Consider the following 25,526-nt stretch of genomic DNA (forward strand, 5'->3'; position numbering starts at 1 on the left):
TGTGTGGTACATGTCAGATCATTCAGTATGTGTGGTACATAACTGGTCAATCTGGGTGTATGTGGTACATAACATGCCAGTCAGACTGTGTGGTACATAACAGGTCAGTCAGACTGTGTGGTACATAACAGGTCAGTCAGACTGTGTGGTACATAACAGGTCAGTCAGACTGTGTGGTACATAACAGGTCAGTCAGACTGTGTGGTACATACCAGGTCAGTCAGACTGTGTGGTACATACCAGGTCAGTCAGACTGTGTGGTACATAACAGGTCAGTCAGGTCCGTCCTGTCTCTTTATTATACTCACACTTTCTCCTACACCACACAGTACTATTCTAGTCCAGTTTGTCAGATTCCATTTTCGTCCACCACACACTCCCAACACAGTCACACACACACACACACACACACACACACACACACACACACACACACACACACACACACACACACACACACACACACACACACACACACACACACACACACACACACACACACACACACACACACCCAACAGAGTCACACACACATACACAACACAGTCACACACCCAACACAGTCACACACACACAACACAGTCACACACACACCCAACACAGTCAGACACACACACCCAACACAGTGAGTAATCCTTTCTCACACAGCTGACACAGACCAGGACTTGGCGGCCCATCAGATACAGTGGTGAGGTCCATCATGTCTGACCCAGTGGTGAGGTCCATCATGTCTGACCCAGTGGTGAGGTCCATCATGTCTGACCCAGTGGTGAGGTCCATCATGTCTGACCCAGTGGTGAGGTCCATCATGTCTGACCCAGTGGTGAGGTCCATCATGTCTGACCCAGTGGGAAATAATGTTTGCGTTATCTTTTGTCTTCAACAAGAGATAAAAGGCCAACAGTCTAGACACGGCCCATTAGAAATGTTACTCTTAATTCCCACTAATATTAGGGTGTGTCCATTCTAGATGAGTGCCACACCAAGGGGTGTAGTATTTTGATATCCAGGCTCTACTAGTAAGTGAAGTTTATTATGAGTCAGGAATCTTTTTCATGTGCAATTTTTGGGAATATGTGCCCTTTGTTCTTTTAACAAAGACCATCTGTGGGGTTCATGATGACAAAGATTTTAAAAATCAGCTGGAAATGGGAAACTTTGTCTCTTTATTTCCTGCAAAACAAAAACTATCACTTTGATCATCTGACGCTGTCCTGACATCATGGAGTGTCTGCTGCACAGAGTTGCTCTGTTATCCTATATGGGGGACCACCATAGTCGACTTGCAGGCAGTCACCACCCCGTGACCAGCAAAGCATGTTCGGTAAAGTAAATACTTCCGCCATAGCCTTTTACGAGTAGTGAGTGTGGTGAGTCACACAGCAAACAGCTGTACTATGTAATCTGTTTAGATCCTCAGCTTCCTGAAGTAAACCATGCTCTCTATCAATGGAGGAAGTACATGTATCTTGTATTCAACTCTAATCCATTAAAGTGAACATATGATAGCAGTTCATTTGTTCTAAAAGAAAACACTACAGTGGTTTAGAAATACATGGTCTCATTACCAAACATATGTTTCAGTAGATGCTCTGCACATACATTCATTTTTTGATTTTACCAGGCAGGTCAATCAATTATTATTTACAATGAAGGCCTATTCAGTGGGGGGGGGAATATCGCAAAAGTCATACTGTAGTAAAAGTAAATATACCTTAATAGAAAATGACTTGTGAAAGTTGACCAGTAAAATATAATTTGAGCAAAAGTGTAAAATTATTTGGTTTTAAATATACTTAAGTATCACAGGAAAATGTAATTGCTAAAATGTACTTAAGTATCAAAAGTAAAAGTATTAATAACTTCAAATTCCTTATATTATGCAAACCAGACAGCACAATTTTCTTGTTTCTATTTTACGGATAGCCAGCAGTACACTATAACACTCTGACATTAATTTACAAACAGTATCAGGGAAAATGTATGGAGTAAAAAGTACATAATTTTCTTTAGGAATGTAGTGAAGTAAAAGTTGTCAAAAATGTTTAAAAAATAAAATAATTAAAGTACAGATACCCCAAAAAACTACTTAATTAGTACTTTAAAGTATTTTTACTTAAGTACTTTACACACTGGGTCTGTTTAACTCGTACTTTGCTATACTGCTTTCGATACTACCTAACTAATCTATTCCTATGCTCTGGTGCCACCTGCTGAGTTAAATAGGCAGGTAGATAAACTTAGAGTTAGAGAGAGAGAGGTAGAGAGAGAGAGAGATCATGAGCATTTTTCAGCATGTTCTTAAAAAATATATAGATTTAGAGTTAGATAAACGTGGATTTTTTTGTTCAGGGACATACACAGGATGCTACCCTCTACAACATAACCTTCACTCCAAATCAAAACTCAAAACCTACAACCTGATTTTGGATGGAATTACGGAATCACCTGGAAGGCTTGCAACTACCAAAGATTATTATTATTATTCCAAAACTATACAGCAAATTCTCTGAAAAACACAAACCTGAAAACAACTGAGTGAGTCATGTTTAGTCTGAGGCTATATTTTATTTCCAAAAGCCAAGAAGAAAAATATATTATGTTACTTTTAAGGCCTGAATGCCAACTAAGTTAAGGCTACCAAGCTTGATACCACTTCAATTAGCACTGACGAGCCTTTTAGCCCAACAATAGCAGAAGAGTCGCACAGTGTACTCCAACCAGAAGGAGAGGCCTTAAAAGCTGCCTCCCGCTGTTCAGAGGTAATTAAAATACAGTACCCTGTGTATGTAAAGAATGATAAGACACGAAAAGATCACAAAATTAAGCTCCTTATGAAAAACCAAGAGACACTTTTTGCTAACTATTATAAAAATGGGAACATCAGCAACCTCATCTTCCACACAGACCATCCCCTGGCATGGCACAGCGCTATATTAGCACAGACCCCTCTGTTAAGAGGGGGGGTTACCGAGGGGTGGAAACTCAGGATACTAGACAACGAGGAATCTGAGTCAGCTAATATAAAACTATATAAGTCTGGAAAAGTATTGGTACAGGGCAACCCAAAGACTTTCAGCTGGACTTTCACCTAATCAAAGAATTAGCTCTGCAAGAGAAGCTCTTGATTGAAAAATCTTCTTCTACTTTTGTCACGACCGTTGTATGAATAATTAGACCAAGGCGCAGCGTGAAACACGTAGCACACATAGGCACTCATACGAAACAATATCCCACATCGCAGGTGGGAAAAAGGACACTAAGTATGATCCCCAATTCAAATCAAATCAAATTTTATTTGTCACATACACATGGTTAGCAGATGTTAATGCGAGTGTAGCGAAATGCTTGTGCTTCTAGTTCCGACAATGCAGTGATAACCAACAAGTAATCTAACTAACAATTCCAAAACTACTGTCTTATACACAGTGTAAGGGGATAAGGAACATGTACATAAGGATATATGAATGAGTGATGGTACAGAGCAGCATACAGTAGATGGTATCGAGTACAGTATATACATATGAGATGAGTGTGTAGACAAGTAAACAAAGTGGCATAGTTAAAGTGGCTAGTGATACATGTGTTACATAAGGATGCAGTCGATGATGTAGAGTACAGTATATACATATGCATATGAGATGAATAATGTAGGGTAAGTAACATTATATAAGGTAGCATTGTTTAAAGTGGCTAGTGATATATTTACATCATTTCCCATCAATTCCCATTATTAAAATGGCTGGAGTTGGGTCAGTGTCAATGGCAGTGTGTTGGCAGCAGCCACTCAATGTTAGTGGTGGCTGTTTAACAGTCTGATGGCCTTGAGATAGAAGTTGTTTTTCAGTCTCTCGGTCCCAGCTTTGATGCACCTGTACTGACCTCGCCTTCTGGATGATAGCGGGGTGAACAGGCAGTGGTTCGGGTGGTTGATGTCCTTTTAGAGGTAACGATCATCAGCTGTCAGTCTATTTTTGTTCTGAGAAATTAAGGCTATTCCATGCAAGAAATTGCCAAGAAACTGAAGATCTTGTGTGTCTACTCCCTTCACAGAACAGCGCAAACTAGCTCTAAACAGAATAGAAGGAGGAATGAGAGGCCCCTACAGAATATCCATTGGCAAGATTTTGAGTGATGAAATAAATATACATATATTCTATATAAAAATATTTTGAGTGGCAAAGACTCCAGTGGTCATACATAGAGAATGGGATGGTGCCCAGAGATATGTCCATGCTGTGGAGATACACCTAGCAGACTGAAACTTCACTGGTATAGGCATAAAACAGCTAGTGCTATCTAGACTTAATAGAGACTTTTTGAAAACCTGCAGGATATCTCTTTACGGTATCCCTGACTTCAGTTTTCTTTAATACTGTGTTATGCTTATTCAGGTAGCGCTCCTCACAGGCCGTTTGGTGTACATATTTATTTTGGTGAGATGATACTGTCAAAACTCTGAAAGGTATTATTGTATGTCAGAATTGCGACACAAGATTTGTTCAAGCCGAAAATGTTAGTCCGTAATCCTAACATGGTCTTTGTATGTTCACAGATGTAATTTCACATTAACGTTCATGCTTCACTTTGGGCTTTTCTTATGATTCTAACAATTCACCTATGGATTTTCTAACGATACATACGTTCAACCTTTTGGCAGGTATCTGGCTCCATACCATGGCAGCAACACTAGCTGGATCCAATCAAAGATTATGAATAAGCTGACAAGATACATGTCTCTCCGTGAATCACTGTCCACAAAGCGGCATAGCGGCCTGTCTAGCTCCTGCCTATCCTTTCTTTGGTTTGGTGGATATATAATATTGGATGAGGGTTGTTTACGTTAACCGCCTGTATCCAATGGAGAGAGATGCTATGCTACTAGCCTCATGTCGTGAATCAAATCAAATTTGATTTGACACACACATATTTAGCAGATGTTATTGCAGGTGTAGCGAAATGCTTGTATTTCCCAGCTCCAACAGTGCAGTAGTATCTAACAATTTACAACAATACACTCAAATCTAAAAGTAAAATAATGGAATTGAGAAATATATCAATATTAGGATGAGCAATGTCAGAGTGGCATAGACTAAAATACAGTAGAATATAATACAGTATACATATGAGATGAGTAAAGCAGTATGTAAACATTATTAAAGTGACTAGTGTTCCATTATCAAAGTGGCCAGTGATTCCATGTCTATGTATATAGGGCAGCAGCCTTGAAGGTGCAGAGTTGCGTAACCAGCTGGTAGCCGGTTAGTGATGGCTGTTGAACACTCTGATGGCTGTTGAACACTCTGATGGCTGTTTAACACTCTGATGGTTGTTTAACACTCTGATGGCTGTTGAACACTCTGATGACTGTTTAACACTCTGATGGCCGTTTAACACTCTGATGGCTGTTTAACACTCTGATGGCTGTTTAACACTCTGATGGCTGTTTAACACTCTGATGGCTGTTTAACACTCTGATGGCTGTTTAACACTCTGTTGACTGTTTAACACTCTGATGGCTGTTTAACACTCTGATGGCTGTTTAACACTCTGATGGCTGTTTAACACTCTGATGGTTGTTTAACACTCTGATGGCTGTTGAACACTCTGATGACTGTTTAACACTCTGATGGCCGTTTAACACTCTGATGGCTGTTTAACACTCTGATGGCTGTTTAACACTCTGATGGCTGTTTAACACTCTGATAGCCGTTTAACACTCTGATGACTGTTTAACACTCTGATGGCTGTTTAACACTCTGATGGCTGTTTAACACTCTGATGGCCTTGAAATAAAAGCTGCTTTTCAGTCTCTCGGTCCCAGCTTTGATACACCTGTACTGACCTCGCCTTCTGGATGGTAGTGGGGTGAATAGGCAGTTAGCTCGGGTTGTTGTGCCACCAGAGATTCTGGGTTCGAGCCCAGGCTCTGTCACAGCTGGCCATGCCTGGGAGGTCCATGGGGCGACACACAACTGGCCCAGAGTCATCTGGGTAAGGGAGGGTTTGGCCGGCAGAGATATCCTTGTCTCATCGCGCACTAGCGACTCCTGTGGTGGGCCGGGCGCAGTGCACACTGACCAGGTTGCCAGGTGTACGGTGTTTCCTCCGACACATTGGTGCGGCTGGCTTCCAGGTTGGATGTGCGTTGTGTCAAGAAGCAGTGCGGCTAGGTTGGGTTGTGTTTCGGAGGACGCATGGCTCTCAACCTTCGCCTCTCCCAAGTCCGTACGGGAGTTGCAGCAATGAGACAAGACTGTAACTACTACCATGCATACCATGCAAATTGGGGAGAGAAGAGGGGGTAGCCTCTTGAGGTTGAAGAGTCGCTGTTGTGCCGTCTTCACCACACTGTCTGTGTGGGTGGACCATTTCAAATTGTCAGCGATGTCTATGCCAAGGTACTTTAAGTTTTCCACCTTCTCCACTGCGGTCCCGTCGATGTGGATAGAGGCGTGCTCCCCCAGGAGATGTTTCCTGAAGTCCACGATCAGCTCCTTCCTTTTTTTGATGTTTAGGGAGAGGATATTTTCCTGGCGCCACTCTGCCAGGGCCATTACCTCCTCCCTGTAGGCTGTGTCGTCATTGTTGGTCAGCTCAAGCAATCTCTGGTGAACATACGCCCAGATTAGCAGCAGGGAACTAAAATGGAGACCATAAAAACACAGACACTAGTAGGACAAAATGTCTTACTATTAGTTAAACATGAATTGTTAACCATTAATATCAAATAAATCAGGTGAATATGTTATTTTTCTCTCACAGACTATAACCAAAGAGAATTCTCTTGGGAGGTAATATGGTCGGTATTTGATTGTGAGGTATTCTAGGTCGGGTGAACAAAATGACTTCCTGTACATTATCACAATCACACCATGAGTAGTTAATCATGAGTAGTTAATCATGAAACATACACCATGCCTTTCTTCTTCCCAGAGAGTTCTTTATTCCTATCTCCGCGATGTGCTAAGAACCCAGCTGGCTGTGTGGACGGGGACAGCATATCCGGAGAGAGCCATGACTCCATGAAGCAGAGTATGCTACAGTCCCTGATGTCTCTCTGGAAGGAGATCCTCTCCCTGAGTTTGTCTACTTTATTGTCCAGAGATATACTCAGAAGCGGTGGATGGAGTCCACTCCGAATACCTCTTCTCCGCCGGTGGTAGAGAGCTGCCATGTCTGTCGGCGGCATCCTGTGTATGCATAGCCATCTCGAGACAACTCTGATATAAAGTATTTTTCTCAAAGTTGCCGGGATGTCACCTGCCCTACTTATATCAGTACACTCATAATTTAACCCTCCTGTTGTGTTCGTTTCATATTAATAGATTCTGTGTTCCCGGTCCAAAATGACCGCCCCATTATTGCTGATTATAAATCCATATTAATACATATATTATCACCTAATGTTGTGTTAGCTCTTTTTATTAACTTAAGTTCTTGTGAACATGACAAGTTTTGAACTTCTATTTGCTTTTTATGGTCTGTGGGCCTCATTGACCTGAGCTCATACAACTCCTTTTTGAGTTAAAAAAACATAATGTATGGATTATTTTGACTATAACAAATACTCAGATGAAACATATTGTGCTATTTATCACAGACTACTTTGTGTCAAAGTTAAACAAGGACTGTCTCCTCCTCACCAGTGTAATGATCAAAGATATGATCAAGAGCCTCACATACAGTATAGTGTTTGGACATTGTGCTGCCACAGAATGAATTGTGAGCAAGGCCTCAAAAAAGCTTTATATACCAGAGATGCTAGAAAAGTTCTATATATTATTGAAACAATGTTGCAATTGTTTGTGAGAATGCCAACAGGTGTGGTTCCCATGGGGGAAAGATTCAATTGGGGAAAGGGATTGCCATGGAAGCCAATAAGGGGAGTGGTGTGTGTGTGTGTGTGTGTGTGTGTGTGTGTGTGTGTGTGTGTGTGTGTGTGTGTGTGTGTGTGTGTGTGTGTGTGTGTGTGTGTGTGTGTGTGTGTGTGTGTGTGTGTGTGTGTGTGTGTGTGTGTGTGTGTGTGTGTGTGTGTGTGTGTGTGTGTGTGTGCTCAAACACACACATGTGGGGGTCTGGGAGAGGAAGTGTGTCCATCTGATGAATGGGCATGTGCCTGAACTCAATTTTATACACTAATTGTAGTCTCACCCATTCATTTCTAATGACCGGTCATTTTTGACTGGGAAGACCACAGGTGTACAAAAGATAAATAAAACACCCAAAATGTAATGAAAATCATCTAAATGTATTTTGTGTGTTCAGATGCCCTGTGTGGACAAAGTCATGGAACCTTATGACAGTCAGATTAAATTAACTACATTTTTCAGAGAGAAAACTTGTAAATCGGTCCAATTCAACCGGAACACAGCATGAGGGTTAAGGATTACGAAAACTTCTATTCGATCAAATAAACTTCATGTAGCAAATAAGACATCATTTTTGTTGTTGACCAAATTTCACGCTCTCATTGACCTACATACAAAAACTGCTTGCTTGTTGGGCGAAACAACACAAAACGCCACCTGCTGGAGCGAGAGATTTTCTGCCGAGTTTGGTCCTCTCTCTTCCTCCTTTTTCTCTCTGATCCCATCCACATTAAGACTTCCGGTTTTCTGATTTTGCCTTTAAAATAAAAGTCCACGTTAAAACGTGAATATGTGTATGTGTATTTATTTGACGTTAGAACATGTTTTAAAACCCAAATGTCACTTAAATATGAACAAATATGAATCATTGTTATTGTTTGGACAATCATTTTTCATATATCATTAATAAATACAGGATATTTATACTTTTATTTAGAATATTGTCGTTTTTGTTGTTGCTGTCGAGACGGTGGTGAGAGGCAGGGAGAAGGAAAGAAGCCTCTCAAACTAGAGCTGTAAACGGCAGATTTTATCACTAAATGTCATTATTTTGTATCTGAAGGGACGAAAACTTAGCACAATGTCGAAGAATACAGTGTCTAATCGATTCAGGACAGTAGACGTTGACGAATACGACGAGAACAAATTTGTTGACGAGGAGGATGGGGGTGAAAATCAGCTGGGTCCTGACGAGGCAGAAGTGGACTCGCTAATCAGACAATATCCTTTTATCTAGCTAGCAAAGCAATCCTTTTTTTGCTCATTTGGCCAGTGTATCTGCCGGTTCGTTTGCATGCATTTCTGCTGCTGTAATTATGGTGCCAAGCCAAGTGCCATCATGTCTCAACTGGCGAGGTGTGGTAATTAGGGTTGGTAGCTGGCTAGCGTGTTAGCTGTCGGACTCTGAGATATAATAAGAACGGTTTGAATATATTAGGACTGCTTGATTGCTAGATGCTGAAAACTGGGATGACATTGTTGAGAATGTTTCTGCCTGTTTTGGAAACGATACGAATGACAAGTGCATGCTATTTCAAATGCACAAATTGATGTCAAACGTTAAATACTCGCCTAGATTCAATTTGCCGGGAAGTGTGAATGTGCACAAGTCAGTAAACTCGCTGTTTCGTATGATTAAGGCTACTTATCTACAAGCATTGATAAGAAGGATTACTGTGGTCCATATCAATTCAATTTCAGCTCAAGATAACCTAAGTACCCCAATGAAGAACCCCCACCCTGTCTGGTAGTCACATTCCAGGGATTGTTTTACAACTCATTGTTTTACAACTCCTCAGAAAAGGGATATAACTAGCCGTTGGATCCTTTAGATTCCCTCATATACCCTTCAGAGTATATGTCATCTGAGGCGTGTGATAAACATTGAAGGGGGAAGTGGAGTTCAATGCCTTATAAGTCAGTAGCAGCCGGACGAATCTCTCTTGCAGAACTTCCTGTGTGAGTGTTGAGGACCCGGCTCCACAATGGGGCAAAAGGTCCCTCAGTTCAAACGTCCCTAACGTTACATAAAAAAATAAATAAGTTAAAATGATTGAGTGATAGGTTGGGGCAAAACAAATGCCTCTGTGCTGTCAAATCATGCAGAATACAACAGGAGTAGACTTGTTATAATGAAATGCTTTACTTACGAGCCCATTCTCAACAGTGCAGCGTTAAAAAGTAAGACACATATTTGCTAAATAAATAGGAAATAGTAACAATAATGCTCTCAATGGTGCAGTTGTAGAACTTTTTGAGGATCTGAGTACCCATGCACTTTTCAGCAACCTGAGGGGGAATAAGCATTGTTGTGACCTCTTCTCGACTGTGTTGGTGTTTGAACCACGATAGGTCCTTAGTGATGTGGACACCGAGGAACATGAAACTCTCTATTACAGCCCCGTTGATGTGAATGGGGGTGTGTTTGAACCACGATAGGTCCTTAGTGATGTGGACACCGAGGAACTTGAAACTCTCGACCCGCGCTATTACAGCCCCGTTGATGTGAATGGGGGAGTGTTTGAACCACGATAGGTCTTTTGTGATGTGGACACCGAGGAACTTAACTCTCGACCCGCGCTATTACAGCCCCGTTGATGTGAATGGGGGAGTGTTTGAACCACGATAGGTCCTTAGTGATGTGGACACCGAGGAACTTGAAACTCTCTATTACAGCCCCGTTGATGTGAATGGGGGAGTGTTTGAACCACGATAGGTCCTTAGTGATGTGGACACCGAGGAACTTGAAACTCTCTATTACAGCCCAGTTGATGTGAATGGGGGTGTGTTTGGATCTCTGTTTCCTGTAGTTCACCATCAGCTCCTTTGTCTGCTGATGTTGAGGAAGAGTTTTTTTAAATATATTTTTTGCCCTTTTTTTTTCTCCTCAACTTCGTGATATCCAATAGGTAGTTACAGTCTTGTACCATCGCTGCAACTTCCGTACGGACTCGGGAGAGGCTAAGGTCGAGAGCCATGAGTCCCCCGAAACACGACCCTGCCAAGCCGCACTGCTTCTTGACACACTTCACGCTTAACCCGGAAGCCAGCCGCACCAATGTGTTGGAGGAATCACCGTACTACTGGCGACTAAAGTCAGCATGCAGGCACCCGGCCCGTCTAAGGAGTCACTGGAGCGAGATGGGACAAGGAAATCCCGGCCGGCAAACTCTCCCCTAAGCCAGACAACACTGGGCCAATTGTGCGCCGCCTCGTGTCTCCCGGACACGGACGGCTGTGTCACTACCCGGGTCTGTAGTGGCACCTCAAGCACTGCGATGCATTGCCTTAGTCCGCTGCGCCACTCGGGAGGCCCGAGGGAGAGTTGTTGTGGATCTTTTGGAGTGGTATGCGCATTGGAGTAGGTCCAGTGTTTCTAGGATGTTGATGTGAGCCATGATCAGACTTTCAAAGCCTTTTATGGCAACAGATGTGAGTGCTATGGGGCTATAGTCATTTAGACTGGTTACCTTGGTGTTCTTAGGCACAGGGACTATGGTGGTTTGCTTGAAACATGTAGGTATTACAGACTGGGTCATTAGACAGGTTGAAAATGTCAGTGAAGACACTTGTCAGCTCATGCTCTGAGTACCCGTTCTGGTAATCTGTCTGGCCCTGCGACTTTGTGAATGTTAACCTGTTTAAAGGTCTTACAAACATCTGCTGTAGAGGGCGTTATCAAACATTCATCCGGAACAGCTGGTGCTCTCATGCCACGGTTCAGTGTTGCTTGCCTCAAAGCGAGCATAGAAGGAGTTTAGCTCGTCTGGTAGGCTTGCGTCACTGGGCAGCTCTCAGCTGGGATTCCCTTTGTAATCCGTGATAGTTTGCCAACCCTGACACATCCGACGATCGTCCGAGCCGGTCAAAACAAGAGGGGGAAAAAAAGTCTCTCCGGTATTCATTCAGCTGGTAGTTTAAATTAAACAGGTCATTGCAAAGATTTGAAGCCAAAAAAGGAACAGATGAATGAATCTTCACAGTGCAATGCATGGAACCTTTCAATCCAATACGTGGCCCTTAACAACCTCCGATGCATCTCTACCCGGTCCAGCTCAACTAACAACAACATTCACATATTGTCATAATTGTGTAAATATAATTAATTCAGGTATCATAACACGTGGGGGCTCCACAACTAGGGTTGAACTACAACTACAACTCGGGTAACTTTCATCAATCAAGAAGGGAATCAGAAGGAAATCTGAGAATCCTCCAACCTGGAATTTCTGGAAATCAGGTGAATTTTGGGAAATAATTTTGCAAAACATAGGCCCACAACTACCTCTAGGTCACTCTAGCCCAGTCCGCTTGTATTGATGCCTTGCCTGTTTGTTAGATGGCGTAGCGGGATTTCTTCTAAGCGTCCGGATTTGTATCCTTCTTGAAAGCGGCAGCTCTAACCTTTAGCTCAGTGCGGATGTTGCCTGTAATCTATGGTTTCTATTAATGAAACCGGTGACTGATGTGGTATACTCTTCAATGCCATCAGATGAATTCTGTGTAACTAGGATCTTCTCATATTGATCTTGTCAGCACAATGGGCAGAGCAAGTCATGGTGTGTGTAGGGGGTTATGGAAAGCCACTGAGCGGATAGGTGTGATTCCTTTGGGTTTCCATAAAAAGCGGGAAAAACGCTTCTCATGTCTGTGGTAAGTTAATAACGTCATACACCTCCACCTGTAATATTTGCTTTTGATTTATAAGTGCTGGCTCAAGTTCGGGAGAGAATGCTCTCGTCTGGGACGATATAAATGACTTAAATGTAAATGTAAATATACCGGGGCATTTCAAAATATCAACTGTATGATTTTCAATACTATGCCACTGCTTATAACTATACGTTAAGTATAACTATAAGACATTTAAGATGTGTAAAATAAATTATGTCCAGTTCAGGGGTCCAGCTTTGTATTTAGTTCGCCCCATGGGCGTGTCTCTCCCCCCCTGTGGGCGCGTCTCTCCCCCCCTGTGGGCGCGTCTCTCCCCCCCTGTGGGCGCGTCTCTCCCCCCCTGTGGGCGTGTCTCTCCCCCCTGTGGGCGCGTCTCTCCCCCCCTGTGGGCGCGTCACTCTCCCCTGTGGGCGCGTCTCTCCCCCTGTGGGCGCGTCACTCCCCCCCTGTGGGCGCGTCTCTCTCCCCTGTGGGCGCGTCTCTCTCCCCTGTGGGCGCGTCTCTCTCCCCTGTGGGCGCGTCTCTCTCCCCTGTGGGCGCGTCTCTCTCCCCTGTGGGCGCGTCTCTCTCCCCTGTGGGCGCATCTCTCTCTGCAACGACTGTCTGCCGCGAGTTCTTGCTCAATATTTGTTTCATTGTGTCAATTGTTCGTCAGGTTTTATCAATTTCCCGTGAAATGTATATACATCAGTCAAGTCACTGTTAATCTCAACATATTCCCCCATTCATTTACAATGTTTGGTTATAGACATCATTCATTAAATATAATATACATTCATACCATTCTTATTCTCCAGGTGGAAACGTTTTTTTGGAGAGCTCACAAACTGCGCAACACTTTAGGTTTATTTAATTGCATTTACCAGTTTACTGTCAATTTCTTTGTTTGGAGAGCATGTGTCCGGTTTCTCTGTCATGTTTAATGTTGTGTGAACGCGCACACTGCAGCGTGCATAGATATACCTGGCCTGCACGCCAAGAATAGGTGTGGCCAAATTGGTCTTTTGAATGCTGACAAGTCCAAACATTTTATATACACTACATGACCAAAAGTAAGAACAAATTATTATTTACAATGACGGCCTACCCTGCCAAACCCGGACGACGCTGGGCCATTTATGCACCGCCCTATGGAACTCCCAATCACGGCCGGATGTGATACAGCCTGGATTCGAACCAGGGACTGTAGTAGCGCCTCGTGCCTTAGACCTCTGCATCCGTGTGTGTGTGTTAACTATTTAACTACTAGAATGCTTAAACGGCCGCTAAAATGTTAAATATCTGTATTGCTTTTTTTTTGTTTTTGTCACGGAAAATATCGGATATCGGTATCGGCCAAAAATGTCATATTGGTGCATCCCTAACCCTTATATTTCTACAATTACATAATTTAGCAGACACTATTATCCAGCGAGTCTTACAGGAGCAATTAGGGGTAATTGCCTTGCTCAAGGGCACATCAACAGATCTTTCACATGTCGGCTCGGGATTCAAACCAGCAACCTTTCGGTTACTGGTCCAATGCGGTTAACCGCTAGGCTTCCTAACCATTGTGAGACTTCTGTTAGATCAAATAACCCTCACGATTAAAAATAGCAATTTGTTTTTTTTGTCTTGACCAAATTCGCCACTCTCTCATTGCCCCCATTCAAAAATCCTCACTTTCCTAATAATTAATGATGTGCTTAACGTGGACAGATTTTGGGCGGAGTAAACTCTCTCGCTTCGCCTCTACCTCTCTGGTGTAGCCAGGGGTGTCTTCATTCAGACCGAGACCTCAGCAAACAGTTTTAAAACGCTTTGCAGTGGAAAGTGCAGACTCCGTTTACTCCAAACTGAAAAAGTTTTGCAACGAAAACTAGAGTTTCTATTGGACAAATTCATTCTGTTGGCTTCTGTTTGACTCCTTTTGGTTTCTAGTTAAATACACCCCAGATTGCTTGTCTGTTCAGTAGCGACATACACTGAGTTGTCAAGTGTCTGATTGGTAGTAAACTGTGACATTCAATGTATTGATGTGATTTGAATGGCCATGTATTGATATGATGTAATGATTCTATTTTCAAAGACAAGGTTAGGTTTGATTGGACAGACTGTTGTTCTAGGACGGTGTTATAATCCAGACTACCAGATATTGTCCACGTTGCCTCCTTAACCCCTCTCTGCACAGGGAACCTGATGGAGGCCTTGCAGGCAGTCCTGAAGAACCCACCAATCAACACCAAGAACCAGAACGTCAAGGTGAGTCGAGACAACTCAATGGAAAAAGACTTACAGCTGATATGTGTCTGACTTCCATTAAGGCTCACATAAACGTTAGGCCCACCTAATGTATTTAGTAGAGACTTAGTCATAGGAACTATGAATGTAGGCTGTATCATAGCTTCTTTTAACCTGTTGCTAAGTTGTGTTCCCTGGAGATTTCTTTCTGTAAGTAATAGGGGAACTTTATTGTGTTTCGTCAGGACTGTGCCGAGGGCCTTGTGTTGAAGGTGCTGAGTGCCTTTAAGAGCAGTGACGTAGACAAAGGAGTCCAGTCTCTGGATAAGAACGGAGTGGACCTGCTCATGAAGTACATCTACAAAGGGTTTGAGACACCATCGGATCACAGCAGTGCCGTCCTGCTGCAGTGGCATGAAAAGGTACTGGCATCAACACACCATAGGTTTTACTGTCCTTGTGGGGACCAAACAATTGATTTCCATTGAAAGTCCTATTTTGCTTAACCTCTAACCCTAATTTCTAACCATAAACCCAACAACTAATCCTAACCTTAATTGTAAACCTAAACCCTAAGCCTAAAATAGCCTTTTTCCTTGTGGATACCAGTGAAGTATCCCCACTTGTCTGAATGTTCCTTGCTTTACTATCCTTGTGAGGATAACAAAAAACACACACGTAAATTGGACTTGATAAAAGTACTGCCATACACACACACACACACACACACACACACACACACACACACACACACACACACACACACACACACACACACACACACACACACACACACACACACACACACACACACACACACACACACACACACACACACACACACACTAATTAGACTGGATAAAAGTACTGCCATACATACACACACACACACACACACACACACTAATTAGACTTCATAAACACAGTTGCGTATGATAACGTATGTAAGTTACATGATATCCCTTTATTTCCTTCCCCTCTGTCCCAGGCTCTATCTGCAGGTGGCCTGGGATGCATCGTTAGAGTACTAACAGCCAGGAACACTGTCTAACAGAGGAGCCATGTTCTTCACAGCGACCATCTGGTGCACATTACAACACAAGGATGATATCCAGTAGATCACAGCGTGTCACAGAGAAGAGCCCTCCTATCTGTCTCTGCATGTTTTCAGGTCTCACTTCCCTAGGTCTCCCTACACACACACACACACACACACACACACACACTGATACAGCTGTTTCACACATTCACCCAAACACATAACACATGCCAAATTGGCATCGTTTTTGGTATTTTTACTCCATTCCTTTCCTTCCCTAGACCCTCAAACACACACCAGCACAATGCTACAGAACTCTTCTTAGGTATGGCTTTGTTTTTCTCAGGAAAAATCTATTTTATAACAGTTATTTGTCTACCCTGCTACTCTTTTTTTATTAAAGCTCTGATAAGCTGGTGTCTTTGTTAAAAAGCTGATCAGAAAATTCCTGATGGAACAAAAGCTTATAATTCCACAGAAAATCCCTAATTTGCCCTTCTGTGACCCCTGAAAAGCACATCCACAGATGGAGCGGGGTGGATTTGCCAGCAGGGGTGTTCCAGCCATCATCCTGTCCTGCCTGCCCTAGTTAGGGATTAATACCCACGATGCATTACGGCCCCCTTTTACTACTAGCACCACTGTTATTAATCCTAGACTGTGTTCCTGTAAAAACACTACCCTACCACTTAGCTAATGTAAAGGGCATGCAGTCTAAGTGGTGTCCTAGTATGGGTTTAGTGAGCTCTATGCCTTTTCCACAGTGTTCTCTCACTCACTGAATCATGTACAGGGCATTATCATGTCAGACTTTGTTGTAATATTGTTTAGTAAGGGATGCATTTGTAGTGCTTCCAGGACATAAGAATAGTTTCACTAAGTTGCAAACGTTCAATAAATTCCCTGGTTTTCCAGAAATGGTGTTTGAAGGATTACGGATTTATTCCATCTTGATTCCAGGAATCCTCCAACCGGTAAAACTAGGGAATTTATTTAAATGTTCCAGAATTTTCCATCCCTACACCTATGATTATTAGTATTTTGACGAACAGAATTTGCCTTGGATGTATTCTTTGCTCTGTCGGGCCACAATCCCTCACCAGTATATTTTGTATGATATCACTGCTAGTCAATCATGGTGTATCTTTCTTGATGTATTTTTTTATTTAACTTGGCGAGTCAGTTAAACAAATTCTCATTTCCAATGACAGCCTAGGAACAGTGGGTTAACTGCCTTGTTCAGGGGCAGAACGACAGATTTTTACAGGCCCAACGCTCTAACCACTAGGCTACCTGCTGGTTACTGGCCCAACGCTCTAACCACTAGGCTACCTGCTGATTACAGGCCCAACGCTCTAACCACTAGGCTACCTGCTGGTTACAGGCCCAACGCTCTAACCACTAGGCTACCTGCTGGTTACTGGCCCAACGCTCTAACCACTAGGCTACCTGCTGGTTACAGGCCCAACGCTCTAACCACTAGGCTACCTGCTGGTTACCCCAACGCTGGCTACCTGCTGGTTACTGGCCCAACGCTCTAACCACTAGGCTACCTGCTGGTTACAGGCCCAACGCTCTAACCACTAGGCTACCTGCTGGTTACAGGCCCAACGCTCTAACCACTAGGCTACCTGCTGGTTACAGGCCCAACGCTCTAACCAACCACTAGGCTACCTGCTGGTTACAGGCCCAACGCTCTAACCACTAGGCTACCTGCTGGTTACTGGCCCAACGCTCTAACCACTAGGCTACCTGCTGGTTACAGGCCCAACGCTCTAACCACTAGGCTACCTGCTGGTTACAGGCCCAACGCTCTAACCACTAGGCTACCTGCTGGTTACAGGCCCAACGCTCTAACCACTAGGCTACCTGCTGGTTACAGGCCCAACGCTCTAACCACTAGGCTACCTGCTGGTTACAGGCCCAACGCTCTAACCACTAGGCTACCTGCTGGTTACTGGCCCAACGCTCTAACCACTAGGCTACCTGCTGGTTACAGGCCCAACGCTCTAACCACTAGGCTACCTGCTGGTTACAGGCCCAACGCTCTAACCACTAGGCTACCTGCTGGTTACAGGCCCAACGCTCTAACCACTAGGCTACCTGCTGGTTACTGGCCCAACGCTCTAACCACTAGGCTACCTGCTGGTTAACAGGCTACCTGCTGGTTAACGCTCTAACCACTAGGCTACCTGCTGGTTACAGGCCCAACGCTCTAACCACTAGGCTACCTGCTGGTTACTGGCCCAACGCTCTAACCACTAGGCTACCTGCTGGTTACAGGCCCAATGCTCTAACCACTAGGCTACCTGCTGGTTACAGTTCCAATGCTCTAACCACTAGGCTACCTGCTGGTTACAGGCCCAACGCTCTAACCACTAGGCTACCTGCCACCCCCACATCTAACCTGTGTTTGTTAAAGTGTCATGGTTTTTCTATTGTGATTTGTAAATGGAACTTTGAGTCTCTTCCTGATAATTGATCAGTATTTTAAAAAGCCATCAGTTTACAAAACATTAAAAACACCTTCCTAATATTGAGTTGCACCCTCAGAACAGCCTCAATTCGTCAGGCCAGGGACTCTACAAGGTGTTGAAAGTGTTGCACAGGGATGCTGGGCCATGTTGACTCCAATGGTTCCCACAGTTGTCAAGTTGGCTGGATGTCCTTTGGGTGGTGGACTGTTCTTGATGAACACGTAAACTGTTGTGCATGGAAAAACCCAGCAGCGTTGCAGTTCCTGATACAAACCGGTGCGCCTGGCACCTACTACCATACTCCGTTCAAATGCATTTAATATTTTGTTTTGCTCATTCACCCTCTGAATGGCACACATACACAGTCCGTGTCTCTTGTCTCAAGGCTTAAAAGTCATTTTAACCTGGCTCCTCCCCTTCACTGATGAGTGAACTAGATTTAACATGTGACTACATTAAGGGATCATAGCTTTCACCTGGTCAGTCTGTCATGGAAAGAGCAGGTGTTCATAATGTTTTGTACCCTCAGTGCGCTTACATTTATTTTGTATAAGACCCAAGTATTTGGAATATGAACCCAGGAAATGTGTTTGGTTGAAATACAACCATGCATTAGGTAGGACAATATTTTGTGGTGCACAACCATGCATTAGGTAGGACAGTATTTTGTGGTGCACAACCAAACACTTCCCCTGGCTTTTGTGTCATGCATTGTGAGCAGCCCCTGATCTCTGTCTGTCTGCTTTATCTGCCTCTACTGCTGTCTGCTTTATCTGCTTCTACTGCTGTCTGCTTTATCTGCCTCTACTGCTGTCTGCTTTATCTGCCTCTACTGCTGTCTGCTTTATCTGCCTCTACTGGTAGATCACATCTGTTGCCAAAGTAGCTGATTGCTTTCCTGAAAGTGGTCTGTTTTGAACTGAAACGGCTACTGACATCCATGTTCTGAGCAGCCCTTGGCAGGTGTTTATTTTGTTCAGTTGACATGGGTTATCAGGACTTGCAGATAATGGTGGAATATGTACTGTATCATGTTTTTCATGATTGATGACATAAATGAACCCTGTTTTTAATATATTGAGATGTAATTATGGCTTGTGCTCATTCTCTCTCTAAAAAAAATTAAGTTTCATGGACTAAAACAGTGTAATTGATGAGAAGTAAAAATTGTCCGTACGTTTTTTATTTTAAATTTTATGTTCTAATTATTTTTCTATTATTTACGTTGAAATCCGTGTCTTCTGTTCATTCCTCCCAAGTCCTTATTGTTTGAGGATCACTATCTGTTTTATCTCTATATGTGAGTCACAAATGGCAGCCTATTCCTTATAACCATGCACTGCTTTTGATCATAGCCCTATGGGCCCAGGTCAAAGTAGTGCACTTTATAGGGAATAGGGTGCCATTTGATGCAACCTGTCTCTGTAAAGTACAAGCCCATTAACATTGGAGAGAACAGGATTCTATTTAAGGTATCTGGCCAATGAATAGATGTTTACTTCCATCCGAGGGGAACTCGCTATTCTGCATTCAAGGTCCCCATAATAAATCATTTATGGGGAAACCACATTTTGATTCATGATGACAATTTTTTTTAAATATGTGTATTTTTTTTCTTGTTTTAATAATCTCATCAGTGGTGATACATTAGTAGCTGTTTTTATAATTATGCAGTTTTGCTCAATTGCTCAATTTGCTCAATTTTATTTTGCTCAATTGCAAAAAAAATTCAAAGGAACATATCAAACTGGTATACAAATTGCCTTACTCCATGTTTGTGATTAAATCATATGAAAACAGATTTTGATGTTCTGAGTTATTTACTGGTGAAAAGTACTCTTGTGGTACAGCAGATAACTAGTCACAGAAACACCTCTTATCATGATTGGTACAGCAGATAACTAGTCACAGAAACACCTCTTATCATGATTGTATATCTTTTATTTTTTATAAAAATGTAATACAGTAAAATACAGTATAGAAATACATTACAAGAAAAATCCAACACTTCTATACAAATCATAAAAATAGAATACATCTTGGTAACTGACTAAGGAGGAAGTGGTTAAAAGAATCCTATGAACCTTTAATGTTGTGATTGTATTGACCGTAATGAAGTAATGACCACTACTGTTCCTATCGGACACACAGGTAATGGAGTGTGTTGTGTACTCTGGGGATGAGGAAGAGGGGTGATTACCTGAGGTGGGCAAGAGTTTGACCAAAGAGATGTGATACAATGGTGCAATGTCGATCTAAGTCTGACTGATACACAGCCAAACTCCTCTCGCCAACAAGTCTCTACAGGCACCATTTCAGACCAATCAAATGACTTGCTCTGTTCTCCGGTCTGATGTCACAACATTTTGCGACCAACCAGCCAAAGAGTTACGCAAAGGAGGGAACTGACCCTTTTTTTTGGTATTCAAGCACTTCCCAATAAGTTAATAGGTAGATGTAAATAAATGCTAGCTAATGTTTCTTGTCTCTACCACTTTAAGCCTGAGGAGGGGAGGAAGACTACATTCTGGACCAACGGTGGACTCATCATGGGACCTGGAGAAGCAGTCTGGGTCATCTGTAAAGATCACAACACCTTGTGGATGGGAGAGGGCAGTGTAAAGTACAAGAGGGTCAAACAATTCATTATAGTTCCACAAAGCCCCTTAACATTGGAGAGAACAGGATTCTACTTAAGATATCTGGCCAATAAATAGATGTTTACTTCCATCCGAGGGGAACTTGCTATTCTGTAAACTCTTTGGTGTGCACCAGGGATGAGTGTTGAGTCATCTCCTAATCTGCCTCCTGGGATTGCAGTGCTGTTCTCCTGTCCCACCTTAGTAGTTCTCATATACGAACAGTCTTTTTCTACTAGTTCCCATTTACTTATGTGGCAGCTTTACCAACCAACCACACACACACACACATACATACATCCACACACATGCTCGTTCGCAGTGGTGCTGCATACAGAGGTCGCAACCTTTTCAGTGCCACCCCCTCCCTTTAAAGTGCTCTCAGTAGGGATAGGCGGAGACGGCGATGTAGACGATGAAGGTGGTCTGGTACTCGATGCCTCCGTCAGCGCTGTAGGACAGGGAGCGAACCTTCATCCTGAAGGTGTGGGGCTCTCGGAGGGCCCTGGTTGTGAACAGCACCCCTTTCAGGTTCTCGTCTCGCAGGGCGAAGGGTAACATCACGTCCTCGTCCACCACCAGGAAGGAGGTACGGGGGTGCACCACGCCGTCCTGCGTGTACGCCACCAGCCGGATCAGGTCCTGATTGGCCGCAATGCCAAAGGGGAGGGACAGCAGCTTGTACTCCAGTGCGTAAGGGCTTAGTGCACACTCCAGGTCGTTGGGAGGGCATTTCTTCAGACAGAACCTACAACACAGAACACACAACATGGACATTTCGCTACGGTATTCTGTACTTAGGGCTCTATTCAATCAGATCCGCTTTAGCCAACATCCGCATAGCGTTGGAGCCGTCAAATGCACAAGCGGCTCCTGGAATTATACCTAAAGGGGACATTGCCATTGGCTGCACGGAGTCACATTAACAGAAATCTAATGCAGTCTGTTTACAAGTTGGAACACCGGAATGTGAGATGTAATCTACACCTTGATAAGGCTGATAGAAATCCTCAATTTCGCTTAATGATTTTCAATTTGAGCAACATTATTTCTATATAGACTACACCTTCTCATACTGAACTTCTAACGTGAGTGGGACGGGTATGGCTTTGTGACAATGATCACAAGAGCAACTGCTTGCCAATTTTACAGCTCCAACACAGCTCCACCTCCGACACGGCCAAAACATCAGCTATGCTGGTGTCGGCTATCCCCGGTTAACGCTGGATCTGATTGAGCCTCGGTCTTAAGTGTATATACTGCATGATTCTTCAGACAAAATGCAACAAATGTATAGTAAAAAAGTGCTGGGGAAAGTACCGGTATGCAGGTGTGTGTTAGTAGTTGTGTGTATGACAGCATTCGGAAAGTATTCAGGCCCCTCAAATTTTTTCCACAGTTTGTTATGATTCAGCCTTATTCTAAAATGGATTTAGTAATAAAACAATCCTCATCACTCAACAGACAATACCCTATAATGACAAAATGAAAACAGGTTTTTAGATTTTTTTTGCAAATTCATAAAGACAAAGAAACTGAAATACCTTATTTCCATAAGTATTCAGACCCTTTGTTATGGGACTTGAAATTGAGCTCTGGTGCACCCTGTTTCCATTGATCATCCTGAGATGTTTCTAAAACTTGATTAGAACCTGTGGTGAATTCAATTGATTAAACATGATTTGGAAAGGCAAACGTAAGTTCCAACAGTTAACAGTGCATGTCAGAGCAAAAAGCAAGCCATGAGGTCGAAGGAATTGTCAGTAGAGCTCCGAAACAGGATTGTGTCGATGCACAGATCTGGCGAAGGGTACCCAAACATTTCTGCTGCATTGAAGGTCCCCAAGAACACACTGGCCTCCATCATTCTTAAATGGAATAAGTTTGGAACCACCAAGACCCTCCATTGAGCTGGCCGACCCGGCCAAACTGAGCAATCGGGAGAAAGGCCTTGGTCAGGGAGGTGACCAAGAACCCGATGGTCACTCTGACAGAGCTCCAGAGTTCCTCTGTGGCGATGGTAGAACTTTCCAGAAGGACAAACATCTCTGCAGCACTCCACCAATCAGGCCTTTATGGTAGTGTGGCCAGACTGATGGTCTGATGAAACCAATATTGAACTCTTTGGCCAGAATGCCAAGCGCCATGTCTGGAGGAAACCTGGCACCATCCTTACGGTGAAGCATGGTGGTGGAAGCATCATGCTGTGGGGATGTTTTTCAGCGGCAGAGACTGGGAGACTAGTCAGGATCAAGGGAAAGATGAACAGAGCAAAGTACAGAGAGATCCTTGATGAAAACCTGCACCAGAGTACTCAGGACTGGGGTGAAGGTTCACCTTCCAACAGGACAACAACCCTAAGCACACAGCCAAGACAACGCAGGAGTGGCTTCAGGACAAGTCTCTAAATGTCCTTGAGTGGCCCAGCCAGAATCTGGACTTGAACCCGATCAAACATCTCTAGAGAGACCTGAAAATAGCTGCCAAAACTGACAGAGCTTGATGGGATCATCATCCCCAAATACCCAAACTTGCATCATACCCAAGCAGACTTGAGGCTGTAATCGCTGCCAAAGATGCTTCAACAAAGTACTGAGTAAACGGTCTGAATACTTATGAAAATTTATTATTTCTGCTTTTTATTTTTAATAAATGTGCCAACATTTGTGTGTAGATTGATGAGGGGGGGGAAAAAACAATGTAATCAATTTTAAAAGAAGGCTGTAACATAATAACATGTGGAAAAAGTCAAGGGGTCTGAATACTCCGAATACACATAAGAGTGTGAGTCAATGTGTGTTTACTGTTTACCCTGTTGCTGGGTCTCTCTGGTAGTTAGGTGGGCAGGGTGTATCGATACACTGGTAACTTCCTCTCATGTTAAAGCACATCCTGTTGGTCCCACACTGGACATTCTGCTCCAGACACTCATCTATATCTGCGCTCACAATACAGGAGTTAGTTATACAATACATAACACCACAATACAGGAGTTAGTTATACCAATACATAACACCACAATACAGGAGTTAGTTATACCAATACATAACACCACAATACAGGAGTTAGTTATACCAATACATAACACCACAATACAGGAGTTAGTTATACAATGTGCACCAATACATAACACCACAATACAGGAGTTAGTTATACAATGTGCACCAATACATAACACCACAATACAGGAGTTAGTTATACCAATACATAACACCACAATACAGGAGTTAGTTATACCAATACATAACACCACAATACAGGAGTTAGTTATACCAATACATAACACCACAATACAGGAGTTAGTTATACCAATACATAACACCACAATACAGGAGTTAGTTATACCAATACATAACACCACAATACAGGAGTTAGTTATACCAATACATAACACATGATGCAGTTATTGAGTGTACTGTACCTGCAACTTTTACACAGATACATTTTCCTCATCAAATGATTTCATTGAATGTATTTCCTTATAGTAGAATATAGGGATGCTCTCTGAGTGATGACGAATGGATAGATATATCAATAACATGACTAACTGATTAATCGATTGACTAACAGGTAGATGCGTTCTGCTCACCTTGGCAGGTCTTGCCGTTGGTCATGAGGCGGTAGCCGGCTGGACACTGACACCTATGGCTCCCTGGAGTGTTCATACACTCATGCTGGCACGTGTCCCTCACCTCACACTCGTTGATGTCTACAAACACACACACACACACACACACACACACACACACACACACACACACACACACACACACACACACACACACACACACACACACACACACACACACACACACACACACACACACACACACACACACACACACACACACACACAGGAAACATTTATCAGTTGAAACATGTTATAAAGGTGTTTTAGAAAACAAGGGGAAGCAAACCCCAGGTAGCACAGCCATGCATCCAGACCCTCCTCCTCTCCTTTCAAACTCCTCCCCCTCTGCCTGTCCCCCTGCCTCCTCCATAGTTACCTAGGCAACGGCCACCCCTGGCCTCGTACCCCTGCGGACAAGCCAGGGCCTCCCTGCGTCTACGCTGCCTATAGCGCCCCCCTGTGGCAGCGTAGGAGGGGTAGCTCTGAGAGGCCAGGCTGTGGTACTGGCGCTGGAAGGCGCTCCGCTCAGGGGAGTCCTGGGAGGAGCTGTAGCCGTATGAGAAGCTCTGGTAGCTGGGAGGGAGCTTCTCCAGCCCCGCGCAGGACTTTCCATCCCCAAGCAGGTGGAGCCCTGGCGGGCACACACACTTGAAGCTGCCGGGGGTGTTGAGGCACTGGTGCGCGCAGGGCTGGGGCGCATGCTCACACTCATTACTGTCTGGTGATGTCACAGCACCACAGCGAGAGGGGGGAGGGAAGAGAGAGAGGGGGCAGGAGGGAAAGAGAGGAGGGAAGAGTGAGAGTGGGCAGGGGGAGGAGAGAAGGAAGGGAAGGGAAAGAGAGAGGAGGTAGTAGGGAAGAGAGAGATGGGGGAGGAGGGAAGAGAGAGAGGGAAGAAAGAGAAGAGGGAGGGGGAGGAGGGAAGAGAGAGAGGAGAGGAGGGAGGAGGGAAGAGAGAGAGGAGGGAGGGGGAGG

At 43.7% G+C, this 25,526-nt stretch overlaps 2 protein-coding genes across 2 annotated transcripts in view; one reads left to right on the forward strand and one right to left on the reverse strand.

Annotated features, from left to right (window-relative positions):
- Window positions 1-8,831: 8,831 nt before the first annotated feature.
- On the forward strand, window positions 8,832-16,221 carry arpc5b (actin related protein 2/3 complex, subunit 5B). Its single transcript, XM_046300100.1, has 4 exons — window positions 8,832-9,092; window positions 14,714-14,786; window positions 15,011-15,187; window positions 15,754-16,221. Exons 1-4 carry the CDS (start codon window positions 8,953-8,955, stop codon window positions 15,814-15,816), a joined length of 453 nt encoding a protein of 150 aa, XP_046156056.1. The 5' UTR covers window positions 8,832-8,952; the 3' UTR covers window positions 15,817-16,221.
- A 3,980-nt stretch (window positions 16,222-20,201) lies between these two features.
- Window positions 20,202-25,526, reverse strand: part of hmcn1 (hemicentin 1) — a 271,629-nt gene continuing 266,304 nt past the window's right edge. The window contains 4 exon segments of the mRNA XM_046300125.1: window positions 20,202-21,668; window positions 23,732-23,858; window positions 24,510-24,629; window positions 24,928-25,269. Coding sequence (XP_046156081.1) covers window positions 21,302-21,668; window positions 23,732-23,858; window positions 24,510-24,629; window positions 24,928-25,269 — 956 coding nt within the window. The 3' untranslated portion in view covers window positions 20,202-21,301.

Source organism: Oncorhynchus gorbuscha, linkage group LG15 (assembly GCF_021184085.1).
Source record: "Oncorhynchus gorbuscha isolate QuinsamMale2020 ecotype Even-year linkage group LG15, OgorEven_v1.0, whole genome shotgun sequence".
Lineage (NCBI taxonomy): Eukaryota > Metazoa > Chordata > Actinopteri > Salmoniformes > Salmonidae > Oncorhynchus > Oncorhynchus gorbuscha.

Excerpts from the sequence above, each read along its gene's own strand:
- arpc5b (XM_046300100.1), top strand. The coding sequence starts at position 8,953 with ATGTCGAAGAATACAGTGTCTAATCGATTCAGGACAGTAGACGTTGAC. Across the intron at positions 9,093-14,713 it reads GTGGACTCGCTAATCAGACA|AGGGAACCTGATGGAGGCCT; the intron begins ATATCCTTTTAT and ends CCCTCTCTGCAC. Across the intron at positions 14,787-15,010 it reads CCAAGAACCAGAACGTCAAG|GACTGTGCCGAGGGCCTTGT; the intron begins GTGAGTCGAGAC and ends GTGTTTCGTCAG.